Source organism: Xenopus laevis, chromosome 4L, assembly GCF_017654675.1.
Source record: "Xenopus laevis strain J_2021 chromosome 4L, Xenopus_laevis_v10.1, whole genome shotgun sequence".
Taxonomy (NCBI): domain Eukaryota; kingdom Metazoa; phylum Chordata; class Amphibia; order Anura; family Pipidae; genus Xenopus; species Xenopus laevis.
The window spans coordinates 84,952,418-84,969,459 of NC_054377.1; the positions used below are offsets into that span (position 1 = coordinate 84,952,418).

Consider the following 17,042-nt stretch of genomic DNA (forward strand, 5'->3'; position numbering starts at 1 on the left):
CTTTAAGCATATCTTAAGGGACTAAGTGGTTGGAATCTATGGCCTGTGTCAACTCATGACCAATATAGTATAAGTATATTTCTTCTCTACAGGGAATAGGGGGACAGGCTTCACGCAACCAAATGGATCACTTTGCAGACATTCTTTTCTCATTGAACAAGAACTGCTTTGCGTACCTGGTAGTCTGGTTGAAAGAAGTGATGCAACAAGATGGCTTCCCTTCCCGACGCCTCACCCAAGAACAAAAGGATAACTTCAGCCAACAAGTTGTGCGGTAAGAAATGCTCTGCATAGTAGTAGACAGTGTAGACTAAAATGTGGTAAGGACTTACACGTGGATGGAGTTTTGGGGAAAAAAACTGGCTGAGAACATGGTAAACCTTGTATTAAAGGAACAGTTCAGTGTAAAATGGAATTTGGTTAAATCGGCTGTATAAAATAAAACAAATGTTTCTAATATAATTAGTTAGCCAAAAATGTAATCTATAAAGGGCAGAGTGAACGTTTGTCTATTCAATTAGTTTATTTCCCAAATGACCCCCTTTCAAGTCCCTAATTGGTTATTGACTGGTAACAGGTTAGAGAGCTGCACAGGAGGAAGTAATGTTCTGGCTATTACTATAGACATCAATTCACTCCAGATTACATTTGGCTAACTGAACCATTGAAACAGGTTTTATTTTGCACAGCCTTTTCACACGGTTTCATTTTTACACTGAACAGTTAATAGGCAATTTGTACTTATTTAGGAGACATCATGTTGTACACAAATGTTTGCTTTTCAACCACTGATCTTTCTCTTAAAGCCTGTGATTATATTTGTAACATGTGCCTGGGACACTAGATAAGATAGACATACAAGTAATAACAAAATGCTATTACTTGTTACAGGGCTCAGTTACTCCATAAAACAGTGTTTTTCAGCATAGGGTCGGTGTAGCTTGACTTTGCCTCCCAAAAAAACTTTATCCCTCCCTAACAGTTGTAATATATAAGCAAGTCCAGGAACATTTGAGTGCAAAAACTACACAAAGCCACAGCCTGTGTTTATTGCACAGGTCATTGGACTTTTGCTTGACTCCTATTCTCCTATATTTCAGGGGTGTATTGGTAATATATCATTGGTCAGCCAACAAAAGTCTAGTGCTTTTTACTTGTGCTATGGATGTATACAGTGGTGTGAAAAACTATTTGCCCCCTTCCTGATTTCTTATTCTTTTGCATGTTTGTCACACAAAATGTTTCTGATCATCAAACACATTTAACTATTAGTCAAAGATAAAACAAGTAAACACAAAATGCAGTTTTTAAATGAGGGTTTTTATTATTTAGGGAGAAAAGAAATCCAAACCTGTGTGAAAAAGTAATTGCCCCCTGAACCTAATAACTGGTTGGGCCACCCTTAGCAGCAATAACTGCAATCAAGCGTTTGCGATAACTTGCAACGAGTCTTTTACAGCGCTCTGGAGGAATTTTGGCCCACTCATCTTTGCAGAATTGTTGTAATTCAGCTTTATTTGAGGGTTTTCTAGCATGAAGCGCCTTTTTAAGGTCATGCCACAACATCTCACTAGGATTCAGGTCAGGACTTTGACTAGGCCACTCCAAAGTCTTCATTTTGTTTTTCTTCAGCCATTCAGAAGTGGATTTGCTGGTGTGTTTTGGGTCATTGTCCTGCTGCAGCACCCAAGATCGCTTCAGCTTGAGTTGACGAACAGATGGCCGGACATTCTCCTTCAGGATTTTTTGGTAGACAGTAGAATTCATGGTTCCATCTATCACAGCAAGTCTTCCAGGTCCTGAAGCAGCAAAACAACCCCAGACCATCACACTACCACCACCATATTTTACTGTTGGTATGATGTTCTTTTTCTGAAATGCTGTGTTACTTTTACGCCAGATGTAACGGGACGCGCACCTTCCAAAAAGTTCAACTTTTGTCTCGTCGGTCCACAAGGTATTTTCCCAAAAGTCTTGGCAATCATTGAGATGTTTTTTAGCAAAATTGAGACGAGCCTTAATGTTCTTTTTGCTTAAAAGTGGTTTGCGCCTTGGAAATCTGCCATGCAGGCCGTTTTTGCCCAGTCTCTTTCTTATGGTGGAGTCGTGAACACTGACCTTAATTGAGGCAAGTGAGGCCTGCAGTTCTTTAGATGTTGTCCTGGGGTCTTTTGTGGCCTCTCGGATGAGTTGTCTGTGCGCTCTTGGGGTAATTTTGGTCGGCCGGCCACTCCTGGGAAGGTTCACCACTGTTCCATGTTTTATCCATTTGTGGATAATGGCTCTCACTGTGGTTCGCTGGAGTCCCAAAGCTTTAGAAATGGCTTTATAACCTTTGAAATTGAACTCAGGTGTGATAAACCACAGTTAAGTTATTTTTTAACAAGGGGGGCAATCACTTTTTCACACAGGCCCATGTAGATTTGGAGTTATTTTCTCCCTTAATAACGTAAACCTTCATTTAAAAACTGCATTTTGTGTTCAATTATGTTATCTTTGACTAATAGTTAACGGTTTTTGATAAGCAGAAACATTTAAGTGTGACAAACATGCAAAAGAATAAGAAATCAGGAAGGGGGCAAATAGTTTTTCACACCACTGTATATGAGAAAAGACCTTTTGAATTGTGTGCACATTTTATATTGTAACTTTTCTTATTAGGGAACGAGTGAACAAGAGACGGATGAGGGATATGGTGAAAGACTTTACCCTGCTGTGTCGTGGACTTCATGGAACAGAGTACACTGCAGACTACTGATTATGTCAGCAATTCATCTTGTATAAAGGAGGGGCACCAGCTGACAAGCTTGCCTGCATTTCAAGACTGCATCAGTCCCCTGTATCTTCAGCCTGAGCTGTTTTCTTGTCTCTGATTGACAGAGGTTGGACTGTACTCTGTCACCTGTTAGTGCTGCTGGAGTACCCTGTGCTGTGAAACATGCAGGGCAGTGATCATTGCATCTGGGAAAATCCCTTGCTAAATGCTCTGCATATCTTCACAGTTGTGTCTAGCCCCATTCTTCATTGACTGACCCTGTTTCTTCTCTGTGGATGCCTGTGCACATTTTTGCCTTTGTGGGGTTAATGACAGAACGTGTATGCTGCTTGTAGGACATTTTACTAAGACCCATGGACAGTTTGTTGAGGTTAGCGAGTGAACAGAACAATATATCCTCGTCTGTGCTGCTTTCCTTAAATTATATATTATTATTAATGAGCATGTATGCAGGTTTTAATCCTTCTTATCCTCTTTAGGGGCTGAAAATGGACTGTTAGAATAACTTTACCTGAGATCAAGAGGACTGAATATCTATCATGAATATGACAGCATTGGCAGCAGTTACAGTAACTTTTCTCTCAATTAGAATCCAGGGATGTCTTATTATTCAATTCAAAAATGTATCCTTACTCATCTTTAACATTACCTTATGGCCCTTGCCAAATGCAAAAGCATGCCATCTTACTACTGTTAAGCCCTTCCCTGTGCTCACACTCCCCTCTAAACTGTTGTTTGATTGCTTTTTTTAACATGAATACAGTCAAAACTCCGTCAACTTTGGTTTCCCATAAACAGAGCAAAAAAAAGATAATGACTGATCTTTTAAACCTTTACTCCTTAAAACATAAAATAAATGGGGAGAGCCATGAAACATCATGTCTGTTTGTATGATGAACTGGAGAACTCTCTGGTCAATACCAAAAAAAGCACTTGTTGTACCGTTTCTATCTTTGGGCTCACAGAGAGTAGATATAAGGTTCATGAGGATAAACTGTTAGTGTATTTGCTTTCCTTTCTAAAGATGCTATGCTGCTGTTAATTATATTTTATAACTCAAAGGGGAATATTTATGAAAGTGCGTTAAATACAGAAATACAGTTATCTCCACTGCTCCATGTAAAACACTGCCTATTCATTGATCCATTAAGCTGTCTGTATAAGATTGTGTTCAAGGCTGTGCAAGTTGGTGTAGAAACAGGCATAGCTATTAAGATTGCTTAATAAAGGTTAGGGTTTTGGCACATCGGAAGATTTGCCGTCCATGGGAAATCTGCACTACCAGTTATAGTTAAATCGGGTTAAAAAAAAGATCAAAGTCTTGTTCAACCCCTCCACACAAAACCCAGCATCAATACACACTCTGATCCCTCCATACCATCATATAAATTATATATACTATTTTAGTATCACAATAGCCTTTGATATTATGTCTGTCCAAAAAATCATCCAAGCCATTCTTAAAGGGATTAACTGAATCAGCCATCACAACATCACCCGGCAGTGCATTCCACAACCTCACTGTCCTGACTGTGAAGAACCCCCTACGTTGCTTCAAATTAAAGTTCTTTTCTTCTAATATAAAGGGGTGGCCTCTGGTACGGTGATCCACTTTATGGATGAAAAGGTCTCCTGCCATTTGTCTATAATGTCCTCTAATGTACTTGTAAAGTGTAATCATGTCCCCTCGCAAGTGCCTTTTTTCCAGAGAAAACAACCCCAACCTTGACAGTCTACCCTCATAATTTAAGTCTTCCGTCCCTCTAACCAATTTAGTTGTACGTCTCTGCACTCTCTCCAGCTCATTTATATCCCTCTTAAGGACTGGAGTCCAAAACTGCACTGCATACTCCAGATGAGGCCTTACCAGGGTCCTATAAAGAGGCATAATTATGTTTTCATCTCTTGAGTTAATGCCCTTTTTTATGCAAGACAGAACTTTATTTGCTTTAGTAGCCACAGAATGACACTGCCCAGAATTAGACAACTTCTTATCTACAAATCTTCCCTATCTTCCTTCTTATTTAAGGAAACTCCCAACACACTGCCATTTAGTGTATAATTTACATTTATATTATTTTTGCCAAAGTGCATAATCTTGCATTTATCAACATTGAACCTCATTTTCCAGTTTGCTGCCCAGTTTTCCAGTTTAGACAAATCACTCTGCAAAGTGGCAGCATCCTGCATGGAACCTATAGTTCTGCACAATTTAGTATCATCTGTAAAAATAGAAACAGTACTTTCAATGCCCACCTCCAGGTCATTAATAAACAAGTTGAAACGCAAAGGATCAAGTACAGAGCCCTACGGTACTCCACTAAGAACACTGGTTCAATTAGAAAATGTCACCAGTGGGTGACTAATCTCCAGGAAATAAAATACATTTGCATTGGTGTCAGTGGGAACCTCCAGTTCAATTGCTGAAAATGATTCTTCTCTTTCTCCTTCTGTTTTAGTCCTGGATATTCACATTGACCAACATAAAGGTATTTTCAGGAGCTTTGTCACCCATGGGCAGTGTACATACAGTATGTGCCATTGCCTTCAATTGTTACTCAATGGTGATTTCTGCACAAGGTTACCAGACTTTTGTCAAGTCCATTGAAGTGTAATAGTTTTGTGTAGATTTAGAAGTATCTCTGATAAACACACTTACAGGGTTATATACTAAACCTCAAATTTATCTGCTCTGGCTTTTTGGTCAAAAATGTTTTTTGGAATTTTTTTTCGAGATTAATTATTCCCCATGCTGCAAAAACCTGAATCCAAAAATCCGCAATTTCAGACCTGTCAAGAGGTATAAGTCAATGGGAGTGGCACCTATCCTATTTAAAGTTTTCATGGTCTGTGCTGGGTTTAGCCCAAGAATCTGACTTTTTCTGGGTTTTTGGGCAAAAACGTTAAAAAAACCAAGCCATTCTGTGCGAAGAAAGCCAGAAAAATTTGAACGATTCAGGTTTTTATTTAATTCTATTTCGTTTTTCCGCAATCCAATTAATTCTGGTTATTTTATTAATAAATGAGGTAAAATCAAGCATGAAAGTTTGCTTGTTTTTTTAAACAAAAGGAATCCTGGGAATGAATTCCAACAAGCTCCAAGAAAATCCCCTTTACATGGGTTTATCCTATAGGCTAAAGCTCACCTACTGGTTTTTAAAGCAGAAGCCAGGATAATAGCTGATCAGATTCCCAACTACAGACCCGTTTTTTTTTAATAATATATGAGATAAATTTGGATTTTTGTAAATAACTCCCATATATTTTGGATACAACAATTACATCAAAGGCAAAGCTTACTGTTAGTTTAAGCATGGTAGCTTCATAATTATGTGTTTTTATAAGACACATTTTTTTATCCTAAAGATTCCTAAAGAACAGAACATGATTTTGAGCTGGTGGCCAGTGTAGACCACAATAGGCCAATATTGTCCACAAACAATAGTCATTCCCATGGTTCAGATTTTGAAAACCATGCCTAGGGGAATGGGCATTTAAATAAAAACACTGTCTGTTTTCTGACTGTGTAAAGGTGGCCATATATGCACAGATAATATTGTATCTAAAAATTTTCGTAGGATGTTCGGTGCATGTATGGTGGGAGAGACGAGCCGACAGATATTGGCAGAAGACTTGGATATTGGTCGGCTTGTCAATCGGGCCGGCCAGAAAATTTTGATCGGGCACCTTTAAAGGCACCCGAACATCGCCCATTCTTAATGCTGAATTGTCAGATACAGGTAGAATTCTATTATTTCTACCTGTATACTGTAACTGATGATTCAGCTATACATGTGTGTGTATTGAAACAAATGATCTTTCTTGGAAAGATCTTTTCCAGGAAAGCTTGTGTAGCGCTATAGTAAACTGACTTGTGCTAGGGCAGTTTTACCTACTTTCCTTTGTGGGCTGAGACCACAGATGAGCTCTCTTTCTCAGGGGTAAGCCCTCACAACGCGGTGGAGGCAAGGGTATAGTGTAACTGTAACTGGGTGCGATAGCACAATGATGGGCACCAGTAGTTCTTTAACGTTTGAACCAAGAACTGTGTTTATTGAACAATAGCACATAAATCATTTAGCACATTGATCCACAATGGAGTATAGAATATACACAGCAGCATAAAGGAAGCATATACTCACAGCACGTATAGGCTGAATCCCCACAGGCTAGGGAATATACAGCAGAGAGTAAGTTGACAGCATGTGATGGGTATTGCCCAGTTTTCAGGATATCTTCCAGTGGCAGACTAGGGGAACTCCTGACATCCCTATCTCAACATTTGGTTCCTTACTCTGGGTCAGTAATACCCTGGGATCTTAATCCCTCTAATCTCCTCGGCGGAGCCTTGAGCTGCTCAACTAAATAACCTCTCTGCAGGGGTTACATAAGCACAAGGTCCCCATAAGGACCCACTGAGGTGTCCATATTACTAGGGATGTGCCTGTCTGTAAAGTGTAAGGGTGTCTAAGATTTTCACATCCCTACACTTGTAATTGTAACATCTATGGCCACCTTAAAGGTGGCCATACATGGGCAGATTTAATTTGCCATTTCGGCTCTGCAGCTTATCTTCCCGTGTATGGGGCCCTCCAATGAGCCTGCCCAATTGATACCCAGCTGAAAATTGGCCAGATGTTGATCAGGCAGGTTTGATTTTACCAATGGATTGAGGACCACATAACCCAAATAAGCAGATTTTCTAGTATATGGCTACCTTAACTGTCCAACTGAAATGCAATAACATCACCAAATATAAAAACCAAGCCGCTGAATATGGTCATTGAAAAAAAAAATCTTATTCACTAATGCTGAAAAAAGAAGAAATGAACTGTAATGTACTCTAGAGGGAGCTTTTACTTTACAGACTGTTCTGAATTGTTGTCATTAATATGTGGAGTAGTTCTTATGGTAAATGGTTGCTTTATCTGTCTTATGGTAAGGCTGCATATTTTATTACACCTTGGAGCAGTGACCCAGCAGCTCTCTGACAGCAGCACAGCCAGAAGCCACATTTCACAACATAAAACTGCTGCTATCTTCTGATCACTTTTAATTTTTCATTTAAAGTTGAATCAGACCCTGCTGTGATTTTTTAACAAATAGCCCCCTTGCCCCCTCCAAAACCTCATCAACTATGAGGTTGATGTCTGCTGGTCAAATTGGGAGCTTCTCTGCAGGATTGGCTGTCTCCATGTTTAGCCATGTCACATTCAATTCTAGGCTCCACGTTTATCAATGACAGCATTTGCGATTGCGACGGAAGCCAGTGTGCATGCTTCTTCTTGAAGATCACTGCCAAGGATCCAGGGACTGGATATGACACAGCCTAACAGGATGAAGGAGTTTGCATTCTGCACTCTTGGACAAAGACTTCTCCTTAAACTCAGTGCAATTCTTAAATCCCTGCAAGCCATTAGTACACCAGGACTTGGAAAGCTTGGCTGGTGAAGTCATCTGCATGTTAAGGACTCCATAACAGAATATCCAGTCCTTTAAAGTGATCAAATGCTTTCACTTACATTGGGAAAACACTTTCCTGAAGTGTGTATTTACTGCATGCTAAATCACAGAAGGCTGGGCAGGAAAAAATGGCTGCTTCCCTGAAATTTTCAGTATAGGCCCAAAATGCCTGAAGGGAAGCTATTGTAGCAACAAAAGGGCATTGCTGCCAATATTGTCCATATCAAGAAAGTGAGTGAGGACTCTTGATTTAATTTTTATCAAGGCTTACCACCCATTTTAAATGGGACATTTACATTTTATTGAAGCCACTTTATGTGTGCTAAAATAAACTGCAAGATCAGATGAAACTTATCTTTCCACAGGCAGGAGTATCCTATGTTTTTTTCACTCAGAGTTGGAATATGATCTTAGCCTTCATTAACTCTTATATTTATAGTTTTTTTTTCCTGTTCTGTATTCTTTCTCTCCAACAGAGATAATCTGCCCCCTGATTCTTCTATCTGACCTCTAATTCCTACCCACAAACTGGAGTCACAGAAAGTCCATAAATAATAAATGCCCCATAAATAGACTCTGTGTTTGAAGACGTAGTTCAGCAACCTGTTGCACTTAAATAAGCAGCCAAGTACATGTTCCCAGTGTACCTGTTTGTCCTTCTTTACTCATGCATGTTTAAATATGTAGGAAATATGACCACGTGGAGACAAACTCCAGGATTTTAAGAATCCATGCATTTTCTTTTATGGGGGATAACATTTAGTAAATTGATCTACCTTTTTTTCAAGGGAGGGATGGCACTTAGCAGTTAAAGTAATACTTTAAATTAAAAAATATGAAAACTAAGGCTACTATGTTAAAGGTGATCCACACCCATAACGGTCAATGATTTAAAGTTACTTGTACCTGAAATTACATCTGACGGCTGTAGGACAACAGATTTCTAATTCATTGTTTCAGTAGTCATAAGACTACAGTTCCCACAATGCATTGCTGCACTTTCTTTGCAGGTCTGTTAATGACAAGTTATTGTGGGAATTGGAGTCTTGGTTAAGGAGATGTGACAATATTAATACAGTGTTTATGTGGGATGAGAGACAGGGAAAGGAATTGTAAAATTGAGAGAAAGTTGAGTTACATGCTTCTCTGCTCAGTTGTATCAGTCACATAAAGCAATAGAACTGAGCAAGGAAGTGACAGAAGATGCTTCCTGCATCAGGAAATTACTATTTTCCCGTTCTGTCCAACCATACTCGGCTAGAACAGTAGGGCGCGCACCTGTTACACAGTCATGATATTACAAGTGTAAAAATTGCTATTTAATATGTAAATCACAGAAATGCCCAGAGCAACTGTATAAATTTATATGGATGGGGGTGCTTCACCGTAAGTTAACTTTTAGTATGTTTTAAAATGGCTAATTCTAAGCAGCTTTTGAGTTGATCATTGTTTCTATTTTATAGTTTTTGAATTATTTGCCTTCTAACCCTTTCTAGCTTTCAAATGGGGGTCACTGACCCCATCTAAAAAACAAGGCTACACATAAGGCTACACATGTATTGTTATTGCTACTTATTGTTACTCTGCTGTCTGTTCAGGGCTCTCCTAATCTTACTAAAGCCCCTTATTCAAATCAGTGCATGGTTGCGAGGGCAATTCGGACAGATTGCTAAAATTGCAAGCCGGAGAGCTGCTGACTAAAAAGCCAAATAACTGCAAAACACAAATAATAAAAAATGAAAACAATTGCAAATGATCTCAGAATACCACTCTTTACATCATACTGAAAGATCACGGTCACATGCAGTACATGTGTTCAACTATTGGCAGATCCTGGGTGCCATCACAACCCCCAAGTAATTCTTTTCCATTCCAGTAGAAGCAGCTCAAGCCTCTATGAGAAATTAAATATGCTTGGCACGTGTACAAAGGTATTGTAACAACCAATGAAAACAAAAAATCTCAATGGCACGAGTACAAAGCTATTGTCTCAGTCTTTTAAACATGTAATTAGTAATGGGCCAGCTATAAAGACCCAGCGTTCTTTTGCCTGTCTGCCATCCTGTTTTAGGTGCTTAGAAATGGAGGTCGGAAAATGAAAGTGTGCTGCAAATGGAAATCCGGCACTCATTCCCAGGCAGCTATTAAGTTTCACCCAGAGCTTTACAATTACTGTAGCGTCACAACATTCTGATTCTAGCTGTACATTTAATTTGTCAGTTTACATACAGTATATGCCATTGCCCTCCTGTTTTCCTGACTGCAGAAACAATGTATCCGAATCAGCAAAGATTTTGGATACATTGGAGCAAAGACTCCGATTCCTACAATGCCTTGCACACGTTATTCTGTTCTCGGGTCTGTTAATCACAGAACATGCTATGCATTGTGGGAAATGGCTGGACGAGAGCTAACAGAATGTAGCAGTGCTATAAGGAAAGGAAAGAAAAAGGGAATCGTAAAAGTCATTTACTTTAAAATAGCTACAAATGTTAAATTACTGTTCATTGAAAAGTTGCTTGGAATCCATGATGAAATTTTCTTTTCATTCTTTGGGTGGCTATCCCCCTTAAAGGAATTGTTCAGTGTAAAAATAAAAAGTGGCTAAACAGGCTGTGCAAAATGAAAAATGTTTATAAGTTAGCCAAATATGTAATGTATAAAGACTGGAGTGACTGGATGTGTAACAGAACATAGCCCAACTTCCTGCTTTTCAGCTCTCTTGCTTTACACTGACTGGTTACCCTGGCTACCAGGCAGTAACCAATCAGAGAATTGAGGGGGGGGCACATGGGTCATATCTGTTGCTTTTGAATCTGAGCTGAATGCTGAGGATCAATTACAAACTCACTGAACAGAAATGTCCCATGTGGCCCCCCTTCAAGTCACTGACTAACTCAGAGTTAGAGAGCTGAAAAGTAGGAAGTAGTGTTCTGGCTATCATGTTAGACATCCAGTCAGTCCAGCATTTATACATTACATTTTTTGCTACCTAACTATATTAGAAACATTTTTTATTTTGCACAGCCTATCTATTTGCACAGTTTTTATTTTCATGCTGAACTAATCCTTTAACAAGAGGCGTTTTTCTATTTAAAAGCCTTTGGGGGGATTTTGCCCTTCAGTGTAAATGTGAGGACTGATTTAGAAAATTAGCTGCTTGCACAACTGCAGTTGCCAACAGCAACCAATCAAACATTCGCCCTCCACACACCCCCACTGCCCCCCTACCTGAGCTACAACCCCTCTCCACCCAAGACCCAGTAAGGCCCTCAATATTTAGTGGTCCTAAATTGAATCTAGTTCTACTGATGGAACTGCCCCCCCCCCCGGATGGGAAGGAACTGTGTAGCCTGTTTTTTGAAAAAAAATGGAAATTCAGCTCTTAAAGTTACTATAGGCAAATGTTGCCTCCCCTGTGTGCAGATCACAATTGCATTACAGTCTGCATTAATGATGTGGTCCCTCCTCAATGAGCCACTCCAGCTCAAAAAGGGTAAGCATGATGGGAGGATGAGTGGCATCAAGTGGCAGTAGCCCCTGGAGTGCCCCTACAAATAAACATGCATTCTATTTGTTCAGTTGCAATGTCAGATGAGTAACAATAGTGTGCCTTTGTCAGTTAGTCAAAAGATTACAGAAATGTATTAAATGTATTTATTAAAATATAATTGAGATACAGTAAGAACCTACTCAATTTACCTTACCAATCTCCCTGCACTTAATTTTTCAGGTCTACATAACATACAGAAGGTGCAATTTAGCACCAGTGAAGTAACCCACAGAAGCCAATAAAAATACTTGTTTTCATTTTATTTGTTTCATTTCTAACCACATTATACTTTTCTAATTGCTTAGTGAATGCTTCACTTGAGCAAAGCTAAATCCATTTACCGGTAGTATGAATATACAGATGAAGCCACTTGGATTTGTGAGTTAAATGCGTCATGACTCAGGGGTAATTGAAGAAACTGTGTTATCTTAAGTCATCTTAACTCATTTAATGCATTTAACCTTTTCATTAGCATACCAAAGCTCCATTGTTCACAATGGTGAATGCTTTAATTAGATGGGTTGTTGTGACACAGTTTTCTGTGTTAAATGAGATAAATGGGATATCTGTGTTTAGTTATTCTGTGTCAAACAGACAAACCAAAGTGGCTGCATCTGTATGTAGATAGTAAAGGCCCTATGATCTTATTTCTATTATGTATCCTTACAGTTATAGACCCCTATTCTGGGCAATAATTATGCCTCTTTATAGGTCCCTGGTGAGGCCTCATCTGGAGTATGCAGTGCAGTTTTGGACTCCAGTCCTTAAGAGGGATATAAATGAGCTGGAGAGAGTGCAGAGACTAAGTGCAACTAAATTGGTTAGAGGGACGGAAGACTTAAATTATGAGGGTTGACTGTCAAGGTTGGGGTTGTTTTCTCTGGAAAAAAGACGCTTGTGAGGGGACATGATTACACTTTACAAGTACATTAGAGGACATTATAGACAAATAGCAGGGGACCTTTTTACCCATAAAGTGTATCACCGTACCAGAGGCCACCCCTTTAGACTAGAAGAAAAGAACTTTCATTTGAAGCAACGTAGAGGGTTCTTCACAGTCAGGACAGTGAGGTTGTGGAATGCACTGCTGGGTGATGTTGTGATGGCTGATTCAGTTAATGCCTTTAAGAATGGCTTGGATGATTTTTTGGACAGACATAATATCAAAGGCTATTGTGATACTAAGCTCTATAGTTAGTATAGGTATGGGTATATAGAATTTAATTAAAATTAGGGAGGGGTGTGTATGGATGCTGGGTTTTCATTTGGAGGGGTTGAACTTGATGGACTTTGTCTTTTTTCAACCCAGTTTAACTAACTATTGTATGACCACTGTTTGCTTAATATCAAGTGCTGTGTAAATTGCTGTGTAAATTGCACTATGCAGCAACGGATTGGGTGCCTAGGCCCCACCATGGCTGCAATCTGAAGGCCCCCCTTGTGACCTCAAAAGCCCTCCTCTCACTTGCCACCTTCCCCTCCCTGTAGTGTTGTACCTTCTACCTCTTTCCTCAACAGCTGCGGTCAGCTGGGGGAGCAGCCCCCTAGCACATGATTAAACACCTTAGGAGCCCCAACAACAATTTCCAAATGCTAACAAACCCCTACCAGGCACACAGGGATCATAGGGCAGGCAGAGTATTCCACACAGTGATCATAGGGCAGGCAGCATACGTCACACACAAGGAGTATAGGGCAGACAAAGAATGGTACACACAGGGAGCATAGGGCAGGCAGATTACATACAGTGACACAATGCTGTTGCCCCTTTGTCTGAGGTATGAACAAGTGACCACTTTCACACCACTTAAGAGGTGTGAAAAATAGAGGCGTTACAAGTTTGAACAATGCAGGGAGGAGTACAGGTGTGATCGGTGAAGGATTTTATAGTCTGAATTTGAGGTGTAAACAATGCAGGGGCCAGTTAATCTCAGTACTGATACCTTTTAAATATTACAAAAGATAAACAGACACAGCAGGCAGACTTTCATGTTGGGGTCACACAAGGGAGGACAGCACTGCTGTAAATTATATCCTTATTAATCGTGCTTAGTTATATATAAATATATGTTGTGTATTCAATAAAACAATAAATTCTATAAAACAACACTTCATTCACTACGATAATGGGTGAGTGCTGATCCTTCACACCACTATCTACAATATTGATCGTGCACCCCTGCTCTAATAAGAAAAGAGTGCGGACACCAGCAACCATTATATATATATATATATATATATATATATATATATATATATATATATATATATATATATATATATATGTTTAATAGTATGTTCCATGGTACATAGGTGTAAGAGCCATGCCGATGCAACTTGGAGTACTTCCATATTTTCCATCGTAGTTGGGAGGGAACACTGAAGGCTCCTAGAGATGAAAGAGCATCGGCTGGCGCCAAACAAGGGAATTGCAGACTCACTTGCCAGGGGCAAACCCACTTCAAAAAGCCAGCGGCTGCTAGCATTGCTAAGAGAGACACTGGTAGTACAGCCACCCCTCCCTTTTTTTGTGACTCAGACATCGCTTTGGGATCCCCGTCTGTCTGGGAATTCTATCCCGCCCTACTCTGCACTGATTAACTCTTCACTGTGCACTTGTCACATTGTGCTTCAACTAGCCGCCACTTTGCTATATGCCAGAAACTGGCATGTCCAGACTGCAGCTCTCCTTTTGTTGCTGAACTACATCTCCCACCATTTCCAAATTGTCAGGGGCTTCAGCGTAAAAATACATTAGAACAGCGTAAGGCAATACTTGTACGCTTTGTCTGATGCATTTGCATTCATTCATGCTGGAAGTTCTATGTATGCGTCAACTTGAGCATCAACAGTTTCTAATTCCCTGTTTGATCCCTGTTCTGTTTGTATGATTTTAACAGGATCTAATCTTCAACAATTAGATGACCATTCTTTAATGAAATGATATTATTCTGTATATAGTGCAAAATGGTGAATGACTCATGGGGTGTCTTTGGGATGTGTTAATTAAGCTACAAAATAACAATGCTCATAATGAAGATGCACAATTATCATTACAACCTACGCACTTAACATAAATACAAAATATGTATGATATAATATAAAATCATTTATTCTGCATTTGTACCAACTCTCTTGTGTGGGTGGCATGTGATTACAGTTTTTGCAGGAGAGATATATTTCTGACAAATCTGGAACAGGACCTTCAGTACCTTTATTTTATATTGCGAATATTTTGGGAAAGTAGGTACCAATGCGGATTACACTGTTATATTATCTGGCCAGGCAGGGGCAGACTGGGAATCCCTATTCTGAATACACAGCTTCTGAATCTATATCTTCTAGTACCATCAGTTGTAGTTGTAGAGTTGTAGTTCTGCAATAACCGGGGAGCCTCATGTTGCAAAGCCCAATTCTAAAGCCAAGGCCAACTAACACTTAATGTTATGATATTACAAGAAGTGTAATACTGAAATGCCAGGTGCAACCTGATCATAGTATCTGAAGCACCATCAAAGGCATAACTATGATATTAAGCTTTCAAAACACCCATCAAAACACATCACCTTGCTCTAAATACGCCTTCCTGACATTCAAGTTCAGACATGAAGAATAAACTCAAAATAGCAGCACATTTTAACTCTGGGGGTGCTTAGAGGCAACTATACTACAGACAGAGAAAGGGAGAGATTTGTCAATCTGTAAGAGTAAAACAGTAAAAAGCTACAATAAGAGTTGACTTCCAGACACAGATCTTTAAAAAAATATCCTGGAACTGTAACATTTAACTGCTGGAACTACTTTTCCTGTTCTGCCTAAAAACATACTTCCTCTCATGGAAACAGACAGTGACGTGGGTTTTTTATAGTATTTTTTATCCTCATTTTTAAGGATATTTTACTTTAAATCAGTGCTTGTTTCTCACAAGTGTTCTTTAGGTTAGTTCAGATGATATACAGGCCTTACATGCTCAGTACATTAACCCTGGTTGTCAGACCTTTTTAGTTCCAACCGCTCCATGGAGATTCTCTTCAAATCTCACCCTGATTAACCTTCAGCCTGGGCCTCCACTGCAACTGCTCCAGCCTCTCCCACGGGGACCAGCCCTACATTTTGGGAATCAGTTAATCATTAACTTCTGTACTTTGCAACTGATTTTCTGTCCTCTGGTTACAGGGTTTAGCATATGGGATCTGCATGCATGTCTCCATTTTCTTGTATTTCAAGTCCTTCCAGTCAAATCAAATCATCAAAAACAGTTCTTACATACGTGCTTTCCCTGTTCCAGGCAACTGAATGGCGGGATATAAAGAATAATTCTGTTAGGAAACAGTATTTTCTTAAGTAAATGAATTTATAGTTTAGAACATGAATATCAAGTGAGTCAAAGCCTTTATTGTCCACTGCAAAGTGTATTCTTGTGATTTGCATTGCACTTTAATCCCAGTTCTAAGCCATCTGCTTTCCTGAGATTCACGTCAGAGAGCAGAGTGAGAAGGATAATCAACTAAATACTGTGGATGGAATGTTGGATGAAAATAAAAATGTCCACTTGTTCTGTAAATCATTTCTTTTATTGTTTACAGTTGTAAGAGATATTGTTTCACATTTTGCATTCAAAGCTAAATCATAGTGTAGCATAATAAAGATGATAAGTAGGTACAGTCATCAAGTAAGGTCAGACATTATATACAGTATATATATATATATATATACTGTATATATATAAACTAATTTCCTACAGTTTCTCATTTTCTACTTTCTTCCTCCTGTGTTATACTTTTTCTTCTGCTCATTTTCTGTCTTCCCATTTGCTCTTCTCAGTTCTTATTTTCTTACCCCCTGTTTTTGATGCATATTAATTAATAAAAAAGCATTTCAGAACGCTATTTAACAAACTGAACACGTGCAGCCTTTGTTGTGTTTACTTTATTATTGCTTTTTAGATCATATAGGTATTATTTGCCTATACAAGTGTTTGTGTATATTAAAGTATATTAAAGCAATAAGTCATTTATGACACTATCATAATTCCTCCTGGATTTCTTTGGCTTGTATCAAGTTAATAATTTATGGACTTTGCTTACACAATGGTTTGCTGTAGAAGAACTAAAAGCAGATGTATCTTCACCTTCAAGTGGAATTGATCTGAAGGTGAAGATACATCCACCTACCCGAAAACATCCCCTTTACTTACCCAGATATTCTCATTTCCTTGTGTTTAATCTCTGGTAGCTTCAAAAGCATTGC

At 39.1% G+C, this 17,042-nt stretch overlaps 1 protein-coding gene across 1 annotated transcript in view; it reads left to right on the forward strand.

Moving 5' to 3' along the window:
• The window catches only part of ipo13.L (importin 13 L homeolog), a 40,273-nt gene extending 36,623 nt beyond the window's left edge, over positions 1-3,650 (forward strand). Inside the window, exons 19-20 of the mRNA XM_018258311.2 lie at positions 93-274; positions 2,662-3,650. Coding sequence (XP_018113800.1) covers positions 93-274; positions 2,662-2,758 — 279 coding nt within the window. The 3' untranslated portion in view covers positions 2,759-3,650. The remainder of the gene's footprint in view (positions 1-92; positions 275-2,661) is intronic.
• The last annotated feature ends 13,392 nt before the right edge of the window (positions 3,651-17,042 follow it).